General features: G+C 46.8%; 1 protein-coding gene across 3 annotated transcripts in view; it reads right to left on the reverse strand.

The window, feature by feature from the left end:
- LOC119399908 (trithorax group protein osa) overlaps nucleotides 1-21,701 on the reverse strand; it is a 61,468-nt gene that overhangs the window by 6,078 nt on the left and 33,689 nt on the right. For all 3 annotated transcript variants that reach the window (XM_049417893.1, XM_049417894.1, XM_037666797.2), the window contains exons 5-7: nucleotides 12,167-12,342; nucleotides 5,627-5,773; nucleotides 3,443-3,536 (exon numbers count right to left, since the gene is read on the reverse strand). In XM_049417893.1, coding sequence (XP_049273850.1) covers nucleotides 3,443-3,536; nucleotides 5,627-5,773; nucleotides 12,167-12,342 — 417 coding nt within the window. The remainder of the gene's footprint in view (nucleotides 1-3,442; nucleotides 3,537-5,626; nucleotides 5,774-12,166; nucleotides 12,343-21,701) is intronic.

The raw sequence follows: 21,701 nt of genomic DNA on the forward strand, positions 1-21,701 counted from the left end.
CTGTGGATTGTACATTGGTGTGCAGGCTGTGGTTAATTAGCTAATTAGGCCTTAAACAAAGAAGTAGGTGTTTGGGATATCCTGGAAACTGCTTATCATGGGAAAAAAGCAATTGCATATTTGAAATCTGCACACAAACATTCTGAAACCCTGCACGTTCCATCAAAATCGATCAAGAATTTAAAAAAATGTTTTAAAGTGCCACGTCTCCCCTTAATTAGTGAAACTCATGCAAAACAACATATTATATAATTTCTTGATATCTAAGTGCCTTGCAGTTATGTTGGGCGAGTTTGACGCATTTTCAAACAGTCAATCATGATTCACGCTTCAAGGGGATAAGCATTTACTCTGGTCTCCACGTTAGACAGGAAAAGATCCCAAAAGAAACAGTCCTCTTACGCTCCGCACTTCAGTTCTACATTTCTTATCCGACTGCACCAGTCATCCACTTAAAGTTGCCCGCCCACCATACCCCACCACTATGTTTTTCTACTTCACTATTCCTTAGAGCAGCTTCAGACAGGAATGACCTACGCTACACAACACTGTCACCACTGCCTCATCATCTACATTTCAAGAACACATCACTGACCATGCTATATCTTAAGCGAATCTTGGCTGTCTTGTTTTTCTCGTTTGTTAATCCCACCCCTCATGTAACACCCCCGGAACGAATGAAAAATCCTTGGAACACGAGGTGTCGCCAATATATCAACACGCTGTCTTGTCTTCAAGGCTGCTACTGTTGCAGCCTTAAGACGACAAGACCGTTTGTTGAAATGATGGCTCCAGTGACACCCCATGTTCAAGAATTTTTCATCTCTTCAAGCTTCATCTTGCCCTGAACTTCTGCCATATCTGGACCCCCTAAATGAAAGGGGGTGGGGGGGGGGGGCTTTAAAGCAATAAAACCAAACTGATCTGAATAATAAAAAAGGGGTAAAAAAATGTAGTTCTTGCGTATGTCTTGGTGTAATTCTACATCCCGCGCTAAATCCTGCGCTAATGTCGTTCTTGTGTAGGCCCTGGTGTACCTCTAAATCTCGTGCTAAAGTCGTTCTTGTGTAGGCCCTGGTGTACCTCTAAATCCTGCGCTAATGTCGTTCTTGTGTAGGCCCTGGTGTACCTCTAAATCCCGCGCTAAATCCTGCGCTAATGTCGTTCTTGTGTAGGCCCTGGTGTACCTCTAAATCCCACGCTAAATCCTGCACTAATGTCGTTCTTGTGTAGGCCCTGGTGTACCTCTAAATCCCGCACTAACGTCGTTTTTGTGTAGGCCCTGGTGTACCTCTAAATCCTGCGCTAATGTCGTTCTTGTGTAGGCCCTGGTGTACCTCTAGATCCTGCGCTAAATCCTGCGCTAATGTCGTTCTTGTGTAGGCCCTGGTGTACCTCAAAATCCCGCGCTAAATCCTGCGCTAATGTCGTTCTTTTGTAGGCCCTGGTGTACCTCAAAATCCCACGCTAAATCCTGCACTAATGTCGTTCTTGTGTAGGCCCTGGTGTACATTTAAATCCCGCGCTAATGTCATTCTTGTGTAGGCCCTGGTGTACCTTTAATTCCCGCGCTAATGTCGTTCTTGTGTAGGCCCTGGTGTAACTCTAAATCCCGCGCTAAATAGTGCGCTGTCGTTCTTGTGTAGGCCCTGGTGTACCTCTAAAACCCGCGCTAAATAGTGCGCTGTCGTTCTTGTGTAGGCCCTGGTGTACCTCTAAAACCTGCGTTAAATAGTGCGCTGTCATTCTTGTGTAGGCCCTGGTGTACCTCTAAATCCTGCGCTAATGTCGTTCTTATGTAGGCCCTGGTGTACAGTCAACATCCGATTTTTCGGACTCCCTAGGGACCGCGAAATCGTCCGAAAAGTCGGGCAGTCCGGAAAAACGAATTCATGCTTTTTTATTCCGCTCAAGCGATCAAATCGCCACAGCCACGTCCGAAATAGATTTTGTGCCTCCCAGCACACTTATCAGGCACTTTGGTGCGCGCCCAGGCTCTCGCAAATACATTCGATACCTGCCGCGATCCCCGCTTAACTACGTGCCAACCGCCACTTGCAAATTTGCATCTCAAGTTAAGCGCCGCAGATACCAGCAAAGCGAGGAATAGATTACGGTTCTCTCGCATGGAGCGTTTGGAAACGCGCTGATACGGAACACAAAGACTGTGGCGGAAGAGCAGTCGACTCGTCCGACTTTCTGCGATGCGTGTGCGCACGTAAACGATGTGCACGCACATCGCCGAACCTCCGCCGATAGGCAACACTTGCTGCCGTGTGAAGCCGATCATTTCTAGTTGTGTACAGCACATCGCCAACTAAGCTGACGCTGTCACTGTACTGTTGCTGTACCGTACGCACGCATTTGCCATGAAAGGGTTCGTGATGACGCGTCTGTGCGGCGCACTTAGCGGTCTCGCACAAAGCGGCAGCCCGAACGGCGGCTGCGCTTGCGCTTACCATCATGAGCATTTTCCAACTCGCCCAATTCGCTACCCTTCTACAGATGCTTATCATAAGGGTTGTCAGTGATTAAGCCGTACTGGCGCGTTTGCCACCTGCCGCCATCACGCCTCCATGCATTTCCACTGCTTATCCGTAAAGACATCGCCGCACGGTGCCGTGATAGCGGCTCCTTTGAATTTCTGGTCTGCTGCACCCCATAACACTTCGGCATTGCGGCAAAGCTGACTTTCGGACTGCGATACTGTCGCAAACACATTGACTCATGAAAGCGCTGGTTCGGACCTACGAGATGACAGACGCGGCAGAGGTGGGGGCTTCAATTAATGACTTTCGCACCCGCAATTTGGGCAAAAAGTCCAAAAAATCAGACGCCGAACTGTTTCAGCATCCGAAATTTCGGACGTTCATATACATTGACGTCTATGAGGCTGGTGACGGTGCCGCAAAGGCGTCCGAATTTTCGAGCATGTCCGGAAAGTCGGGTGTCCGAAAAATCGGCAGTTGAGTGTACCTCTAAATCTCACGTTAAAGTCACTCTTGTGTAGGCCCTGGTGTACCTCTAAATCTTGCGCTAAATCCCGCGCTAATGTCGTTTTTGTGTAGGCCCTGGCGTACCTATAAATCCTGCGCTAATGTCGTTCTTGTGTAAGCCCTGGTGTACCTCTAGATCCTGCGCTAATGTCGTTTTTGTGTAAACCCTGGGGTACCTCTAAATCCCGTACTAAATCTTGCGCTAATGTCACTTTTGCGTAGGCCCTGGTGTAGTTCTAAATCTCACACTAAATCCTGTGCTAATGTTGTTTCTGTGTAGACCTTGGTGGAGTTCTAAATCCTGCAATTAATGCAGGACACCATATTGGGAAGATCTCTAGTAAAAAACACCATAAAGGAGTGTCTTTAAGTAAAGGACACCTCAGAAGGGGCGTCTTCAGTAAAGAACACCATAAAGATGTGTAATAGAAGCATTGCTAGAATACCTTTTTCGACGGCACAGAGGTAGTGATATTTTTCGCTGCAGCCCCGGCTGAGGCAGCCCAGAGAAGCGCCGACGAGCTTGCACTTGCAGCATATCTGCAACGAGAGAGGCAGGAACAAATTTAACGGGGTACTGACACAAAAATTTTCAGTTGTTTCTATGCGTCAAATGAAAGACCAAGACCTCAAGAGCCTAGAAAGTGTACTGTTAAGCGTGACTGCACCCTCACAAATTAATTACGTGTTTCTAAAAGCTAGTTTCGGTTCCCACTGCACGTCAACGTCACAACACAATACGATCTTCTCGTCATGTGCTAGCGCAAGATATCGTGACATTTTCATGGCAACCCTGCTCCGTGGCTCCGTTAGTGACGTGCAAGCAGCCATTCTGTACGTTCTGGTGCCTGACGTCATCACAACTAGCTATACTGGTGCGTGAAGTCACCAGAATTTAGACTGTAACCTGACGTCATGCTAATGTCGATGTCAGTAGGTGCGGCATGTGAAAATTGACTTTATTGTCAAAATTAAGATGCCAGCATTTACCGGGCTTCACACCTGCTCATGAAGACGGAACTCTGACTGCGGAACAGCAGCGGTTTAGGGCTGCATTGCCTAAACTCAATTCAGAGCTTCCCATCTACCGACGTGCCTGACCCGATCCATCCAATAACCATGAATACGAATTTGGTAAGGGCACGCTCGCAACAGCGCGATTGAAGGTGGACTTGGCCGAAGGGAAGAGACAGCACATGGCGCTGCGAGGGCTAGACGTGTAAACCTCAAGAGCATGGAACAGAGCCCTTTGTAGCAGAAAGCAGATACAGAGCAGTGTGTTGCCTCTACTCCATTGCTCTTATTCCATGTCTTGTGCCACTGCTGCAGCCATGGATCTACACTGATTCGTTTGTCTTCTGTTCTTTGATGGTCAAGTTCGCTAATTCTGTGAGAGTTAGCCTACCCTGCGCATATAATCTCGATCCTGATCTCTGGTGAACGACAAACTTCCTCCGATGCCTTGCAGCCTGCTTGGGATGTCAGACCGAGCCGATGCGTGCCCCGCCCTTCACCAGTTTCGGGCAACCTAAGTTCTGGTTTCGTGCAAAAATGCAAATCGACTCGGAGACCATGTCATTCACAGCAAGCCAAGAAACCTCACATGCAACTTGACATTCTTTCGCATCAGATTGTCACGACATAGCCGATTTTGATGGCTCAGGTCTGGTTAATATTTAAGCAGTGACGAGGGACCACACCATATTCTGAACTCGAAAACTCAACTTTAGGAATGGGCGAATAGTGAATTTGAGGTTCGAAGCGAATCCGAGGCGAATAGAGATTTGGTCGAATAATTTCGAATCGAATAGTTCGGATAGTATTTACCGCATATTATTAAGAAAAATGAGCATTTTTGTCATGACCCTTGCACAATATTTTTAAGGATTGGAACTAGGTATGAGTGAATGTCCCTTTTTTGAGCAGCCTTGAATAGTGTCAAGATATGAATAGGGTGCAAGATATAAGTGGTGCAATACATTACAATTTAAAAATTACTATACTTAGCGCACATAGGCCAACATAACATGCTTTAAAATTTTTAAAAATATGTACGCTTAACCTTGAAGTGTGGCTTCGCGGCAGTGCAGATTTCCCCTGGGTGGGTTGTTTCAAAGCACAGCAACCAGATGCTGCAGTGAAACCACCTTTACAGGGGGTTATGTGCGGTCAATCTAAATAATCTAAATTCGTATCGAAGCAAATTCGAATACTTTAATATTCGTGTGAATATTCGAAACGCTCGAATATTCATCCATCCCTACTCAACTTGAAAGGTTTCAAGAACACTGACCATGACTCAGGCAACCGAAAACAAAATATTACTTCAAAATCCGTTACGTCATGCTGATGCGCCAGAACAGAGGTTTTGGCAAGGTATTTAGAGGGTATAAGCAACTTTAGTCCTCCCTTTGAGTAGTGAACTTCTAGCCACTGTGTTAACAAAAAAGAGGGGAGCTTAGAAGGAATACGTTATCAAACTAAACTACCTTAAACAAAACGAAATGTTTGGCAAGTATGATTATATATAAAGAATTCTTTACGAGACTAAGCTGCTTAAGTTTCTCTGATTTAGCATCCCTCGCAACAAAACTTAATTCCGACAAACGGGGCGAAAGAGGAAGACTCACAAGGTGAGTGGCTTCGGCTACGGCTTCTTGCAGCCCGTGCACCCGGTTACCACCGAGGTACACACCCTGAGACCAGGTGGCACACGTCTCGTGCACCCACAGTTCCTTGGTCACTTCCGTTTCCCGTTCTGCTTCACTCGACCTCCGCTGTTAAAAAAAAAAAAAAACATTAAAATTTACACTGAGCCACAGGTCCATACAGTCATTCACAAACACTCACTCCACAGTGATTTCATAGACACAGACAACAGTAATTAGCCATACACTACAATGTAAAGGACAATTTCATTCCTCCATTCAAGTAAATGAGGAAGGAGGGGGGGGGAGGATGCTCAAGCCAAAAGCAAAACAAGAAAAATTTTGCATGACAAACACTCGAGACATAACAAAACGGCCCAGATAGAGTTAGAAAAAAAAAAAGATTGACTTTGACATTAAACTCGGTTTCAGAGACATGTACACAAATATACCTGATGCAATATATGGTTTATAACAGATTCAGAAAATACAATATATATGTAGATCATTACATAAGAGTGCATAAAACACACAGCCATAGCAACAAAGGCAATATATAAACAGGGTCTTTAAGCTAACTTGAGCCAATTATTAAAACAAGAAAACACACGTTACGTGTCTTGAATTAGCACAGTATCGCTCTGAGCCATATACATCACGTCATGATATTTTTACAATCCACCAAGCTCGGTAATTAACAAAGATTGCTTAACGAAGTTTCAGGTGAAACATCCTCAATACAAATGTTGCAGCGCTTGTTCAGAAACGTAGAATTTTTTCACCTACGATAACTCTCCTGCTTCATTTTTATTGCAACTGCAATTATATGCACGCTCCGACAGGTTTTTGGCGCCGCCCTCATTTTCCGTATGAAGTCTAAATTGCTAACATCACCCCGCGCATTGTATGTTCTACCTGCAAGTAATAGCTCGCGAGCGCCGGCAACGAACGCAGCTGACGCGGAGATGAAACAAGCCGGCTGTCTCCATCACACAGAAGGCACATGTGATAGCATCACGCACGTCATGTGCGAGGCCTGCTGTCGATTGCTCATCAAGCAGAGAGGAAACGCCTTGTCTGTCTTTCGTAAGGAATATGAAGGGACGCCAGGGGAAGGGAAGGCTGCGTCGTTTGAAGGGCACGGTCACTGGTGCGCATGTTGTCTCGACAGGCATTAGGAGATGGCTGGTGAACTTGCTGTGCTCTCAATGCTTACTTCGCACTTAGAGAACTGACGGCACGAAAACCACTTCGATCCCGGGAGCGGCAGTATTCCCTTGAACCAGCTGTTGAGTTATGCGAGATCGGATCCAAATGAATTAGCTGCTAGCCTTACTTCGTATAACATTACAATTTGTCGCTATCGCATTCATTGTTCTGCCCTTTAGCGAAACTTTTTTTCCCAGCCTTTTTAAAGCGTGCAAAATCTTAAAAAAATTGCCCGCCATCCCTCCTTTCAAATGTGAATGTCCAGTGAAGCTGTATCAACCACCACACATGCTGATGGGGGGGGGGGGGAGGGGGGTATGTTTCATTATTACTTTAGAGTAGTGGTGATTATCGCTTCATGGTCGCTGTGGCAGTGATTGGTTCCATAACCATTTTCAGCAAGACGAATTTGTTCCTTTCATTGGGAATCGTATTCACGCTGTTCTGGTGTCTTTAACCTTTTCAGGGTCCATCTTTTTGCGGAATGTGCTTCCCATTGTGTACATTTTTTATTGCTGAATTAAATTCTTCAGGCAAATCTGTTTGAGAAAAAAAATGGACTAAAATTTTTTCGGGTGACTGTAAAGTGACAAAAAAATCGTCTGTGTTGTTACATACACATGGTTTATCAGTGAGTAAGAGCAAGATAAATTCTAAAAAGAAACCCTATACAAATGTTAAAAAATTATGTGTTGAAATAAACATCTGTGTAGTTCACAGAAGGACAAAAATAAGTGCATGAAGTGGCATTATGTGGAAACACAGGGGGAGAAAAGCCACTTTTGATCCAGTCAGCATCGTCTCGCCGCGCACGCTTTTGAGATGTCGTTCACTAATCAACGTCCGAGTCTTAACTCGTAACTCCTCGTATGACGGGCTGACAATTACTGAATCAGATTCTGATTCGACAGTAGAGTCACTTGTCACTTGCGGCAGTGAAACAGCTGCGTACTTCCATAGTGCAAGCAAACTGCGCGGGTCAGCGCACTGAAGAAAACTGTAGTTGTGAGCGCGTCCTGAAAGCAAAACCAAGTCCAAAACATAATATTCACTCGTCTTATCACCAATGAGACAGAAGCAGTTTTTCAGAGTCCCCGAAACAGGAAACGCAACCACAGTGGCATCATTTGCGTCAGTCAGCGCCTGCACGGAAACAGGCGTAATTGCGTTCCAGGGAGCAATAAACGAGAGAGTAACAAATCGGTCACCTTTTGAAAGATTCTAAACTGGGAAGCCATCAGTTTTGCGGGCGCAACAAGCAGGAACCAGCCAAAGAATGAAACCAAAACTAGCTGGCGCACTGCAGTAGTAAAGCATGAAAAAAAAACAGAGATGTCGGCACAAGAAAAAAATTCCATGTATTCCCGCAGTGTGGCAGCACACGCCAAGCAAGAGAAATCATCGGAAAAGGCGCGCGTTTTAAACATACAGGCAATGACGTGCGCGTATTTGACCGTCTTGTGGCTGTAGCGGGTGACATATACGTCTTGTGGGGGTGCTGTCGGCCCCTGTGGAGTTGTCTGCGCCTAGTGGCGCACGCGCGCCTCGCGGATAGGCCGTCGGCGGCAGTGGCGCTGGGCTCGCGAGCGTTGGGGTTTGCGCGGGAGCGACGGCCGCGCCACCGGAGAGAAGCGAGCGAGCCCGCCGCGGCCGCCGGGCGGGAAAAAGGGAGTCTCTTGGGATTTGGCGGCTGGCGTGGACGGGCGGCTTCCCGCGGTGGGTCCCGCTGGGGGACGATACCGCGGCTCGTTTCCCTCGGGGCCCCTCGTAGTGGTGAGTCGTGCGTCCTCGCGACGGCGCATTCGCGGTTTTTGCTTGTAGTATGTTATGGTGTATTTCATGTGTTACGTTGTTGAGTGTGTGTTATGTTATCCAAGTATTCATTGTCCGCGTGTAATTGTTTTAGCGGGTGACTAGATTGTAATAAGATTCGGCCGGCGAGCTCGCCGAATGTAAAAGCAGTGTGTAATAAACTTAAATGTGTTCGTTGAACCAACCGCATCTGCTGTCTTCCGTGTGCTCTGAGAGCCGGCGATAATAAGAACAGACGATCACGGATCCCACACTGGCGCCCAACGTGGGGCTCTTGGGGCATCGGACGACAGTTTTCGCGGTTTGGGGCATCCTTTGTGTGAGCCGGGTTAGAGTAGGCCTAGGGGGGATTGTCATCGCAAAATGGCGGCGTGCTTTCTTGAGAGCGAGGAGATCGGTTGTTGTGGCATGTTTGAACTTGTCGGCCCGCTGGTTTTTTTTTTTTTTTGCTGTTCGCAAGTGGGGAGATTGGTTGTTGTGGCATGTTTGAACACGTCGGCACGCTAAGAGTTCTTTTTTTTTCTGTACGGAAGTTCATTTTATTTATAAAAAAAAACGTCGTTGAGTTTTCGGTACGAGCCATGTGCTCCGCATCATGGGAGAGCGAGGCATAGAGTACGTGGATTGTAGGCAAGCCCGAAGTGAGCAAATACGGAAGCCTCATAGGTGGTCCGGGTTTCTGTAAATAGTTTCTTCTGTCTCTTTGACTCTGGGAGTCGCGGCTTGTGTAGCCGGGTGGCCAGGGGCCACGGGTGTCGTTGCTGCTGGTATTGCGGCTCGACGCCGGGGCGTCGTGACATCGTCCGGGACAGTGGGCGCCGATCGCTCGGTAAGCTGCTGTGTGCAGCGAGCACGTAGGGCCACCTCACAGAGCTGATGTCTCCTCGCGGCTGCCTCCTCTGCGCCTGTGCGGGGTGCTCGTTTTGGATGCCGGTTGTTGTCGAGCGACTCGTTGGGCCTAAGACTCTGCGGAGCCGCCTGTCGCGCGGGGGACACAACCCATTGGATCGTGGCGATGAGGTGTTGCACTCTGCTTCCCTCGTTTAATTTAGCTTGCGTTTGCACAAATTAAGAAAAGCAACATTGGTTCACTTAAATTTGTCGTCTGCCACCGCCGATATCATTGCTAGCCGTTGCTACGTGGGCGCTGCGCCCGTGGCTCCCTTCCCTTTGTCCTGCGGCATCGTTCTGTCGAGTGTTTTGAATGTATGCAGCGGGATTGACGTAACCCGCGGCTGGCTGTCCCCTGCACGTCTTCTTCGCCGCTGGCCAGGAATGCGGTCGAGACATCTTGGCCAATGGACATGCCTGTGACCTGCGCGGCGGTCTTCAAGCTGGAGCCCTCGTGAGTGTTGCCCACAACCGGAGGACGTGTCGGTGCGAGTGACGCTCTCTCGCGCCGACGGCCACGTCGCCTTTGCGGTTCCGGGACTGACGCCAAGCCGTCGAGCCAGTGCAGCGGTGTCGACCAGCGGCTGTGTCGCGGTGCACGGACATTCTTTAGGGACATTTAGGCCACATGTGTTGTTTTTCGTAGAGCTTGTGTAGCTGTTTGTTTTAAAGTTTTTTTTCGGGATATGTGTTGAATTAAGGTTGGGGGGATGTTTGTTTTCAGGTGTTTTTTTCCGGGATATGTGTTGAATTAAGGTTGGGGGGATGTGGGGGTGCTGTCGGCTCCTGTGGAGTTGTCTGCGCCTAGTGGCGCAGACAACTCCACAGGAGCCGACAGCCTCGCGGATAGGCCGTCGGCGGCAGTGGCGCCGGGCTCGCGAGCGTTGGGGTTTGCGCGTGAGCGATGGCCGCGCCACCGGAGAGAAGCGAGCGAGCCCGCCGCGGCCGCCGGGCGGGAAAAAGGGAGTCTCTTGGGATTTGGCGGCTGGCGTGGACGGGCGGCTTCCCGCGGTGGGTCCCGATGGGGGACGATACCGCGGCTCGTTTCCCTCGGGGCCCCTCGTAGTGGTGAGTCGTGCGTCCTCGCGACGCCGCATTCGCGGTTTTTGCTTGTCGTATGTTATGGTGTATTTCATGTGTTACGTTGTTGAGTGTGTGTTATGCTATCCAAGTGTTCATTGTCCGCGTGTAATTGTTTTAGCGGGTGACTAGATTGTAATAAGATTCGGCCGGCGAGCTCGCCGAATGTAAAAGCAGTGTGTAATCAACTTAAATGTGTTCGTTGAACCAACCGCGTCTGCTGTCTTCCGCGTGCTCTGAGAGCCGGCGATAATAAGAACAGATGATCACGGATCCCACAGTCCTTGACCCTCAACGGGTTAATTCTCGCGGTCTACCCATCGCAGTCTGAGAATGAACTGAATGAGTTGCTAGATGCGTCTTCCTTTCAAATATGAAAGGGGGGGAATACACGTGGGGAGAAGGAAGGGTCGTTTGATGTCATTCGAAGCCCTCGTGTGAAGTGCAAAGCAGCTGCAAGATAATCTTTACTGGGAACGCGTGGGAGGGTGTTCTCATTATTCACAAGCGCCTTATCATACATCATGCGGTTTTGATGCTTGCTTTGTGTGGTTCACTTTATTGAAACGAATACTGAGCTCTATGCCTGACTGCAAAGAAAGATATGCCATTTGCCTTCAATTGTTAAAGGGCCCCTAAACCACCAAGAGGTTGAAATTTAGTTGTGGCGTTGCAGTTGCACGCAAGTTTACAGCGAACACGTTCGTCGGCTCGTCTGTCCACCCTTCCTCAGTGTCCTTGGACACTGAGGAATGCCCTTCCTCAGTGTCCAAGGTGAAAACGCAAGGAGTGCGCACAACGGCTAGCGGAGGAGCACGCGAGCACGTCTGTTGGTGGTTTTAGGCGCCTGGCGTTTTTCAGAATTTTTCCAACCAACAAGAGGTATCCTGCTTCGCTGTAAAAAACGTGACTGCCAGTTAACACGCACAACATTTAGTGCCCTTACATCTAAGTTGAACAAATTATCAAAGCCTGCTCTGTGCCTAGAGGTCGACTGAACAGGCTATCGGTGACTGCAGTGGATGTCAAGTGATGGTACAGGCGGACACACTGTTTTTGCCACCTGGCGTCACGTTCTTCACGTCACGTAGGACGTGACACCAGCCTTAAATAAAGGGTGTTTCACACTTGCCATCATGGCTACGAGTGGCGCTCACTAACACTCCCAGGATTACAGGCACAGAAATACCCAATAAAGTGGATGGGAAAACAACCGCTGCAGTAGCTCAGTTGGTAGAGCACTGGACGAGTTACCCAAAGGCTTTAGGTTTTGTCCCTACCTGCGGCAAGATGATTTTTCATCCACTTTAATTCGTTTCCATTTATGCCATGAATCCTACACTACAGCTAAAAACTACAAATTAATGTCCCCATGCCTCCCTTGGCTTTTATTGTCTGTCGGTTTAATTAGGTTGTGTTTAACAAAGAAACAAGCCCTTGATTCACTTCCTCTTTGGTGTGTCTTGAAAGTAGCCCTTTCTCACACGAGTGAAACGAGGCAAATGGGGTAGCAGGCGAGGGTCGGCTCACCTGCCGGATACCTCGCCGTGGTGTGGAGCCGTCCTCGGTGCCGGAGAATGAGTCGCTCTTTTTCCGTTTGGTGGCCCTGCCCCTGCGCAGCAGTGCCTCTTCCTGGCAGCTCACCGGTTCCGGCTCGGCCGGCCGCACCATGGTGCCCGGGTACGGCCCATACAGATCACCCAGCCCTGGCACGGGGCACGAACGGAAATGTTAAAAGGCGCAACACTTCCGTGTTTTAGTAATGTTTCTTGAAGCTGTGCTAAAGAGCGAAATGATTCTAGTCTGTATTAATCAAAACACGACAGAAGTTCAGGGGAACGTGGAGGCCTGATGCAATGAGAAACTATTGAACACGGAATGTTGCTACAGCAAACCTTTCAACAAGAGGGGAGGTGAGCGAGCCTGCACACAATATCTCTTCTCTTCCCTTAACCCTTCCAGACGGCACCTATGATGAACTGTCTGTGAATGTGTCAAAACGATAAAATGTTAATTCAAGGCACTCGGTATTATAATGCAACAAAAATAATGTCGTAATACGTTAATTTATGTGTGTTATAGTAAGAATTCCTATTTACTTTGTATTAAATATCTATTTATTTTGAAGCTATTCATGCTCTGTTCTTGCATAAACAGCATGAAATCTCAGGCTAGAAATATAGCGTAAATTCGTTTTCGGTTATGTCCACGATGAGCAAAGAAGAGCTATACTTTTGACGTGGGTCGCAGGATGCGGTACATTGAACGACTCGTCGAATATGGTAGTGCCTTCAGCAAAGTGATCATATGCGACACTACGCTGCAATATGAAGTTCAATGAAGACACATTTATTATGCAGGAGGTTCAATTCACCCAAAGCTCAATGTACCTTGCTCTTTCTTAGCCCCTAATCGATACAAATAGCAAATACAAGTTTGCTTTATTAAACAAACAACTTACTTGTAGGCCCACGTTAGTTGCTATATTTAGGCAGCATTTCTTTATTCAAAACAAAATTCGGTGCACTAATCCTTTTGCGTTACAGCACAAGCATTTCATGAACGTAGTTGGCACACAAACTACTTACTGGTCGAATGAGCAAGCAAACAACTCAGTGATGCTACTGAGGACTTCTGATTTGGAGCAATTTTAGGAGCAGCAAAATTTCCTTTTTGGAGCACTTTGGAGCAGCAAAATTTTCATCTTGGAGCACTTTGGAGCAGATAATTTTGCATCTGGGAGCACTTTGGAGCAGCGAATTTTATATCCTGGCGTGCAATACAGAAGCATATTGCATTAACATTCAAGCACCTGAGTATTATTATGGGGCTCTTATGAAGGCTAGAAATATTTCGATTCATTCCAAATCTCATGGAAAAAATAATCTCAGGAGCATAGGCGTGCGCACAGGGGGGCGGGAGGGGGGGGCGGCCGCCCCCCCACCTAATCACCTAAGAGGGGGGGGGGGCGCAAAATCTGCCCCGTACATTGACCCTTGCGATAGCAATTATATGGACACTCTCGGCGGATTTTTGCCGTCGCCGTTGCAGTAATTTTCCGTATAAAGTCCCAATTAATAACATCACCACGTGCATTCTAGCCGCGCATTCTAGCTCGCGAGCGCTGGCGACGAACGCGGCTGAAGCGGAGATTAAACTAGCCGGCCGTCTGTCTCCGCTGCACGGACAGCGCATGAGATATCTTCCCGCGTGCGGGCCTGCTGTGGATTGCTCATCAAACGCCAGAGGAGCGGAAAGGGGGGGGGGGGCGCATCGTTCGAAGGTCGCAGTCGCTTGCGCGCGCGCTATCTCGAGGCATCAGGAGACGGCTCGTAAACTTGCTGTGCTCTCAACGCTTACTTCGCGTTTAGGAAACTCAGAGAAAGAAAACGTTTCGGTTCCTGGAGGGGCCATATTCCCTTAAACCAGCGTTTTGTTGAGTTACGCGAGATGGGATCCAAAAGGGTTAGCTGCTAGTCTTACTACGTTTCACAATACAATTTTTTGGTATCGCATTCATTTCTTCGCTCTTAAGCTAAACTTAGTTTTTTTAACCGTTGGCTATTGACCCCCGAAAGCGAGAGGCGGACGTGTAACATGGTGTAGCCGCTTCACTGTGGGCCGTCAGCGACAGGCCCGCTACTGACAGCTGCGCATTTGCGGCTGCTCCGACCAGGAGATATGATTTTACTAATGAGATGACATTTTTAAAAAAGCAAGCAAAAAATTCGAACCCTAGTACGTGAGCTCGAAAGGGCAGGGCCTTTTAGGGGGTATTTACCGCAGAGTGCACACTCGGACGTGCTGGCGGAAGGAATTACGAAAAAGCTGTTCTGGGTGAAGATCCATGGATAAAGTATATCTGAGGAAAAGTGTCAACGCGTTTCCACCGCTCGCGTGCTCTTCCATAAACGCGAAGCAAGGAAAATTCAATATTGTCCCATATATCTACTGCGAGCAGGGGCGTAGCCAGAAATTTTTTTCGGGGGGGGGTTCAACCATACTTTATGTATGTTCGTGCGTGCGTTTGTATGTGTGCGTGTATATATACGCAAGCAAAACTGAAAAATTTCGGGGGGGGTTTGAACCCCCCCAACCCCCCCCTTGGCTACGCCCCTGACTGCGAGCGATCCCAGATTTCATTCCGCGATGTCCGGAAACAGATGTGACAGACATTTTAGCGGCACTCATGTAGTATAATTACTGAACATTGCTTTCCTTACGTGCCGTGCGACGCTTGAAACGAACTATCGCAACGTTTCTGGAACAGAAGACGTCCGCCGATGAATCGCCGTCGCACTTTCTCGCTACCGATAGGCCTAGACGTCACGAGCCTCTGGGGGGAGCGCGTTTTGCTGTCGAGCCGACTTGCAGTACAGAAGCTGCGTCGGCACCGTGCATGGCATCGTGGCTTACTCGAAACGCACGCGCGAGCGCTATTTATTCAGCGGAATAATTCTTGGTCCATGATTGCGACTTTACTGGGAGCCCCAAGATCGAGCTGCACATGTTCTGACGCGCCGGCGGTGCGATTGCCGGTGATAGACGCCCTCCAACTCGAGACTTTGGCGCAGTTTGGCGCAAATTTCGTCGATATTATCAGGATGGCGCAGTAAATACAATTTGGCGCACTTTGGCGCAGTTGGCGCAGGAGTGGAATCACTGAAACAACTGAACAAACGAGTGACAGCACATTTTGGGAAAAAAACAGTGTACTACAAACAGCACATTTTGGGGAAAAAACAGTACTGCATCTAAACATGCATCTAACAGAAAAAGCACATGCAAAGAGCTGTACTGTCATGCAGCGATAATAGCGAATTTCAGTACTGCATGCATTACATCCGTAAAAGTGTTGCGTATGTAAGCATGTCGCAGTTCTTATAGAGCCTAAGCGCAAAACTTCTACTTGTCTGCGTTATTCGAAGCATGGCTTATTGCGCACGCAATGCTGTTATGGACACTTTGTACGCAGTACTAAAACTTGCTGTTCACCTTGGAAATGCTTTATAAACATGCTTTTCTGTTCTGGTCAAAAAAGGTAACGTATTACTGATTACGCTGCTAGATAGCAGCAAAGCAAAGTACACTTGGTTATTGCAATAACAACTCTGTCGTTTGATTAGTTGAGTGTTGCACCACCAGGTGGCAACACCAATTGGGCGATTCGCTTTTGCTGGACTGTGAGCAGTTTGCGGAACAACCAAAACTCGTCATTTCTGCTGCATTAGAGAGGCAAAATGAAGCGCCATTCTTTTGTACCCCCTCCCTCTTTCAATACGGCAATAATGAAGCACTAAGCTTCATTATTCCAGAACCCTATCGCCGTTAATATTGTTACCACAGGGTTATAATTGAAAAGAAAATGAAGGTCGAAGTTTCATTTCTGGAATTTGTGTCGAAATCCAAGCTTGTCAATGTCCTCATGCTATCACGAACATAAATGTCTGTTTTTCTTCATCTTCTTTTTGCAATTTGGCCACATTGGCTCAATAAAATGTTTCTAAGCTTGCCTTGTTACAGTCCTAGCTCCCTTAGAATACAACATGATGCATTTTTATCAACGGAGAATTATGCGGTCACTAGCGGATGTCAAAATTTGTGTTACAGTGAAGTGGTTAGTACAGGAACTTCAGCACAGTGTCACCACATGTATTTTTCCTGTTGCACGTTTTCTAGCTTACCAGAGCATATTCTCACTACAAGAGTGATAACTATTTTTTTTTTATTGTGGAAGGGGTGCGTGGATAACGGTTAATTTACTAATACATGTGAACATTGGTGAATCAAATAGGCAATGTTGCTAAAGCCAATGTTTTCACAAAAGGACTTGTCTTCGACTGCCTTTCTTAGCAGTGTACTATAAGTGTACACTTTCCTACCTTGCCCTAACTTGATTGAAGCCCTTGAGACGCTGTGTACACAATTGGTGTACACCTGGCCGGGGCACTGCCTCGCACTTGCTGCTTTGTTCATTTTCACAAGCTGCACAAATAACTCGAGTAGCACTCTATTAGAAGCGGCTGAACTAAAATGAACAAAATGACATATGTAGACAATAAACTGTATGTTTATTGTCTAGCTATAGCTATTGTCTAGCTAATGTCTAGTAACACAGAGGATGAGCGCTGACTAACAGCTCGAGCAGTTGTTAGTCAGCACTCGTTCTAGCACCTTCGCTTGTGCTTCGTCTCCCTTTGCACTGTTTTTTCCTGTTAACAAATGCGTGACCAACTAGCCCAACAAACCACATTTGTGCAATTCGTAGATTGCTTTGCGCGTGCTTAGGAAATTGGCATGCACAAAGGCTGGCATGTAGGCCGTACTACAGCTGTAATGCCCTGCCGACCCTTCGGAGCTACAACCATTCGTGGCCTCTACCTGCCTTCCCAGGTGATAATCGACATGCTCCGCGAATTCACCTGGCAAGGATGACGCAGTTTATCTATGCTCCGTTAGGCTTGCGGGCGATCGGCTCGTTAGCTTCCAATTTTGAAACAATAATTTACAACTGTTCACAATGACACCTTGTGACACAAGCTCCACAAAAGTCGTGGACTTAGTTAACGTACACGGTACATTTGGAGTTGTCAGGGGCCAGTTTTAGCGCTCGTTCAGATGCACTAATTTGCCGAATAGTTATCAAAACAGTAAAACAAATTGCAGTAAATAAATTTGTATGAACCTTTGGACAGAAATTCTATGCTGTACACAAAGATACTCTAAGCTAAGACTTCTAGCGTGAGTGCTTCAAGTGCATTGCCAGGCCATGCGCGCTTCACTCTGCAAAAGGTCGTCTGCTATGCTGCAACACAGTAGGCCACAATTGAGGAGGGAGGGCGAAAGAGGGGAGAAAGATGAAGGCACAAAGGCAGAAAAAGAAAAATCTGGAGGCGACCTTCATGCTTTGACTTAGGAGTCTGGTAGTGGCATTTGCACATCGGCGTTTGCGTGCCCCAGTCACGAAGTAAGAAATACTTAAGAGGTGAAACTCCTGCTAGAACGGGCATCCAGATAACATCACAATAATAACATAATCAACATGCGCCGAACGAGGCACTTTAATTCGCGGCGTCTTGCGGTGAGCAGTGGCAACCAAGGTGCAGCAAAACCAACCAACAAACAAAAAACATGACCAGTTGTGCGAGCCGGCTTTAGGCAAACACGCACGTGTGCGCTTTTCGGCAGTGTTCGTGAGCAGAAGACAGTGGCGTTCCAGTCAGCAAACATGTAATTTCTTTCTTTTTTTCCACACTTTTTCTTTTTCATTGCATTAGTTTCTGCAAGCTTACGCAAGGAGTTCGTGACGATGGAGCAAGAAACGGAACGCGCTCCGCGTTCACGCTCTATGTGACTGTGGCGGAACGAAAGCAATGCGCATGACCGGTTCCCTCGGAAACCGAAACGGCAGCAATTTCCTTATCTGCCACCAGACGCCGCCACCATGATGTGGCTCTCCGGCAGCGTGACGTTATCCGGTCACCTCAAATGGCGGAGTTGCGCGCGCCTCCTAAATATTTCTTGCTCTGTGGCCCTGGTGTCACAGAGTTTCTCAGAATTACCTAGAGGGAAATCTGGCGCTAGTGAGCTGTTGTATGCATGGGAATGACGGTATATGTGAGCTTCAGACTTGGCTCGGATTGGTATCGTTCACGAAGAGCCCGGACATCTCAAAGACGCGTCTGGCTTCAACACGTTTCTTGCGTCAAAATGGTTGATTTTGTACTGAAGGAGCACGTAGTAAGCTATTTCTTTTTTATCATTGCACAGAAATGAGTTTTATTTAACTTTGGAAACTTATGCGTTGATGTACACTTCTACGAAGCGTAAAACGTAACGAACAGCCGCTAAACTTGGAAGGCAGACGACAAAGCCAGCGTTCACTCTGCAACTGCTCGTCGTCTGTTTCTTTCATTGTTTGGTTATGCCTGACAGGTGGGTGGACTTTTATTCTAGAATCTAGTACGCGTGAATGAGATCCATTTAAAAAAGTTATGTTTCAGAGAAGCTTTATTTGCACAGTCAAATCCGCCTTTTAGCCGAAGCCTCGCTCTACACAAGCCTCGCAGACACGTACTATACCGTCATTACCATCGCGGCAACGACGCGCCTTAAGAAATTCGCATAGACGGTGGCGCCAGATTTCCCTCTAGGTATTATTGTGAGAAACTCTATGCCCGGTGTAGTCCTTGAGTTAACGCTGCGTTTTGTACGCTGCCAAAGCGAATCTCAGAGGAATTTCAGACCCGTTTTGTTGTTATGAATGGTTGAATTCTAGCAACAGATTTATACCAAGGATGCCCTGCATCGTTGGGCTAATACTAGAATGCCCCGCCGAAGTCGCATTTTGTGCCACAGATTTACTGTACTATCTCGATGACTAAGGCAATGTCATCAAAAATATAATTGTTTTAGACATTCGCAAGTATTAACCTGTCGTGACGAAGGGGAGAAACAGAGAAAACAAAATCACCGTCCAAGCGCTCCATAAAGATGGCTTAACCCTTTGAGGCACTGTGTACACAATTGTGTACACCACTTGTTTTTGCTATTTGTATCGACTAGGGGCTAGGAAAGAGCAAGATACATTGAGCTTTGGATGAATTGAACCTCCTGGATAATAAATTTGTCTTCATTTAACTTCATTTTGCAGCGCACTGTTGCATATGATCACTTTACTGAAGGCACTACCATATTCGATGAGTCGTTCGACGTGCCGCTTCCCGTGACCCGCATAAAAAGTATAATTTTTCTTTGGTCAACGTGGACATAACCAAAAACGAATTTGCACTATATTTGTAGTCTGAGATTTCATTACATTTATGCAAAAACAGAGCATGAATGGCTTCAGAATAAATAGACATTTAATTACAAAGTAATTAGAATTTATTACTATAACACACATAAATTAACGTATAAGACATTATTTTTATTACAATATAATATCGAGTGCCTTGAAATAACAATGTGTCGATTTGACGCATTTACAAGCAGTTCTCCAAAGGTGGCGTCTGAAAGGGTTAACCAGCAAAGCTGAAACGTGTGGCCCCGGTGTTTATCACTGGGTTAATCCCATGGTTCAATAAACTCTTAATTATTGGTTACGTCTGTGCAAAAATCTTAACTGGCGTATGCCACCTGTGCATTCCCTTCATTGTTAGTGGACCAGTGGTGAGTAGTGGGATGTGCCCAATTTCAGTGGCACATACGTGCTAGGATTTTTCCGCACATAAGACAAATCTTGATTTTGCCTAGGCATATACAGCTTTGTTGTAAAAACATTTGACATTCTTGAAGTTCTTGCTGGCACGTACGGTATCAATGGCGGCACAAGCGTCACGAGAGTTTTGCAAAGGGAAATGGTAGTTCCAGCTTCTTTCGCAGACTTTCCAGACATTGCAAATACAATAGCAGATCAACCAAATGTTCCAGAGTTAGCCTAAGTTATGCGCGCAGAGATTCTGTTTGTTTTTCAATGACAGTGTCACATTTTACAGGTCAGGATAGACTGCTTGCTGCCACGTAAGCAGTCACCTAGTTTTCTTTCTTTCGTTCTTTTTTGTTTTTGCAATCAAACTCCCGAATGCTTTGTCGCCGCTGTTCCAAAAAGAATACGAGCCTCAAAGTGGCAAAGCTGACGGCACGACAACACCCCAATGGCTCAGAGGTAAGACCCAATTACAAATCACACATATCCCTCCAGGCAACAGACCGGCCTTTACGCAATGACAACACCCAAATGGCTCAGAGGTAAGACCCAATTGTGTGTGTGTACAGGCAAAGCAGACACTCTGAGCGGCGCAAGTTTCACCCCTACCGACAACACCAGGGCGGCCCTTTGCAATGGGGAGAACAAAAATTTAGGAGCCCTTGCCCCATCGGCGAAGCTTTGTATGTGCATGCCAGACATACTACTGTTCTTTATTTCTATCCATTGTGCAATCAGGCGTGCAACAGCCGAATTAGGTTTCGGAGCCACTTTTGGAGCAGCAAAATGTTGCTTTTGGAGCACGAAAATCCACATTTGGAACAGGTTACGGAGAAAAAAATGCCCTCTTTTTTTTTAGCCCGAAATCCTAGATTTATGTACAAACTATTTATGTATGAACTGTTTATGTACAAACTACAAATATATGTACAAACTATTTAACGTCAGCTAACTCGTACAATGTGCACGTGAGCACTGCTATTTCAATAAAAGCAGTCTGCTGAACCAGCCCACAGCGCAAATAATGTTGAAGTCCACATTGGCATTTGCAGAGCCTGTCAAACCAATGTGACAGGCGCTGCATATGCTAGTGTGAATCTGCCAACCTGGCAAGCTCGAAATTGAGGAGATTTGTAAAGCAGGAGCAAAAGGGGCTTGCAAAGAAAGAGAACTTGCGTATGTTTTTGTTTATTGTTTCTCAAGGCCGCAGACGTCTTGTACACCCCTCTGAACAATCGCCAGTAATTTTTTAGATGTCAGGAATCATACTAGCACTTGTTATTATATGGCATGTGCATGCATGAGTAATTAAGGAACAAAATGTGCTGCGTCCCGTGACAGCAAGTACTAATAGCCCCTTCTAAATCACACTACGCTTTTCCGTACAGCAAAGGCGTACTGCAGCAAAAGCAGCTTAAAATGGGTTTGGCACGTGATGGAACAAGGCCACGAAATTTAGAACCGCTGTCTTTTTTTTCTTCTTTTCTTTAGCAGTGAGGTTAGGGTATACTGAACAAGTAGTTAGGGTTATGGGCTGTGTGTCTGGATTGGATTGGATGATGATGCGCAAACTGCAGGTGATTAACGCATTCTCCATTTCTTGCTAAAATTAGCAGTACCGAGAAAAATTTTGAGGCTGCTCGGGTATTTTGGTGCAGTGTGGCACAATTTCAACAAATTTCACGGTTTTGGCCCAGCTTGGCGCAAAAATAAGGAATTGTATCAAATTGACACAATCGGCACAGCTGTTGCAACCTTGTGCAATGCTCCACTCTAACTGTTTCCTTCCTCAATGCTGGGAACGGGACCTCCATCCACGTGCTCAGCAGTGCAACATTTCTGTTGCTACGGGCAACA

This window comes from Rhipicephalus sanguineus, chromosome 7 (assembly GCF_013339695.2).
Source record: "Rhipicephalus sanguineus isolate Rsan-2018 chromosome 7, BIME_Rsan_1.4, whole genome shotgun sequence".
NCBI classification, from domain to species: Eukaryota; Metazoa; Arthropoda; class Arachnida; order Ixodida; family Ixodidae; genus Rhipicephalus; species Rhipicephalus sanguineus.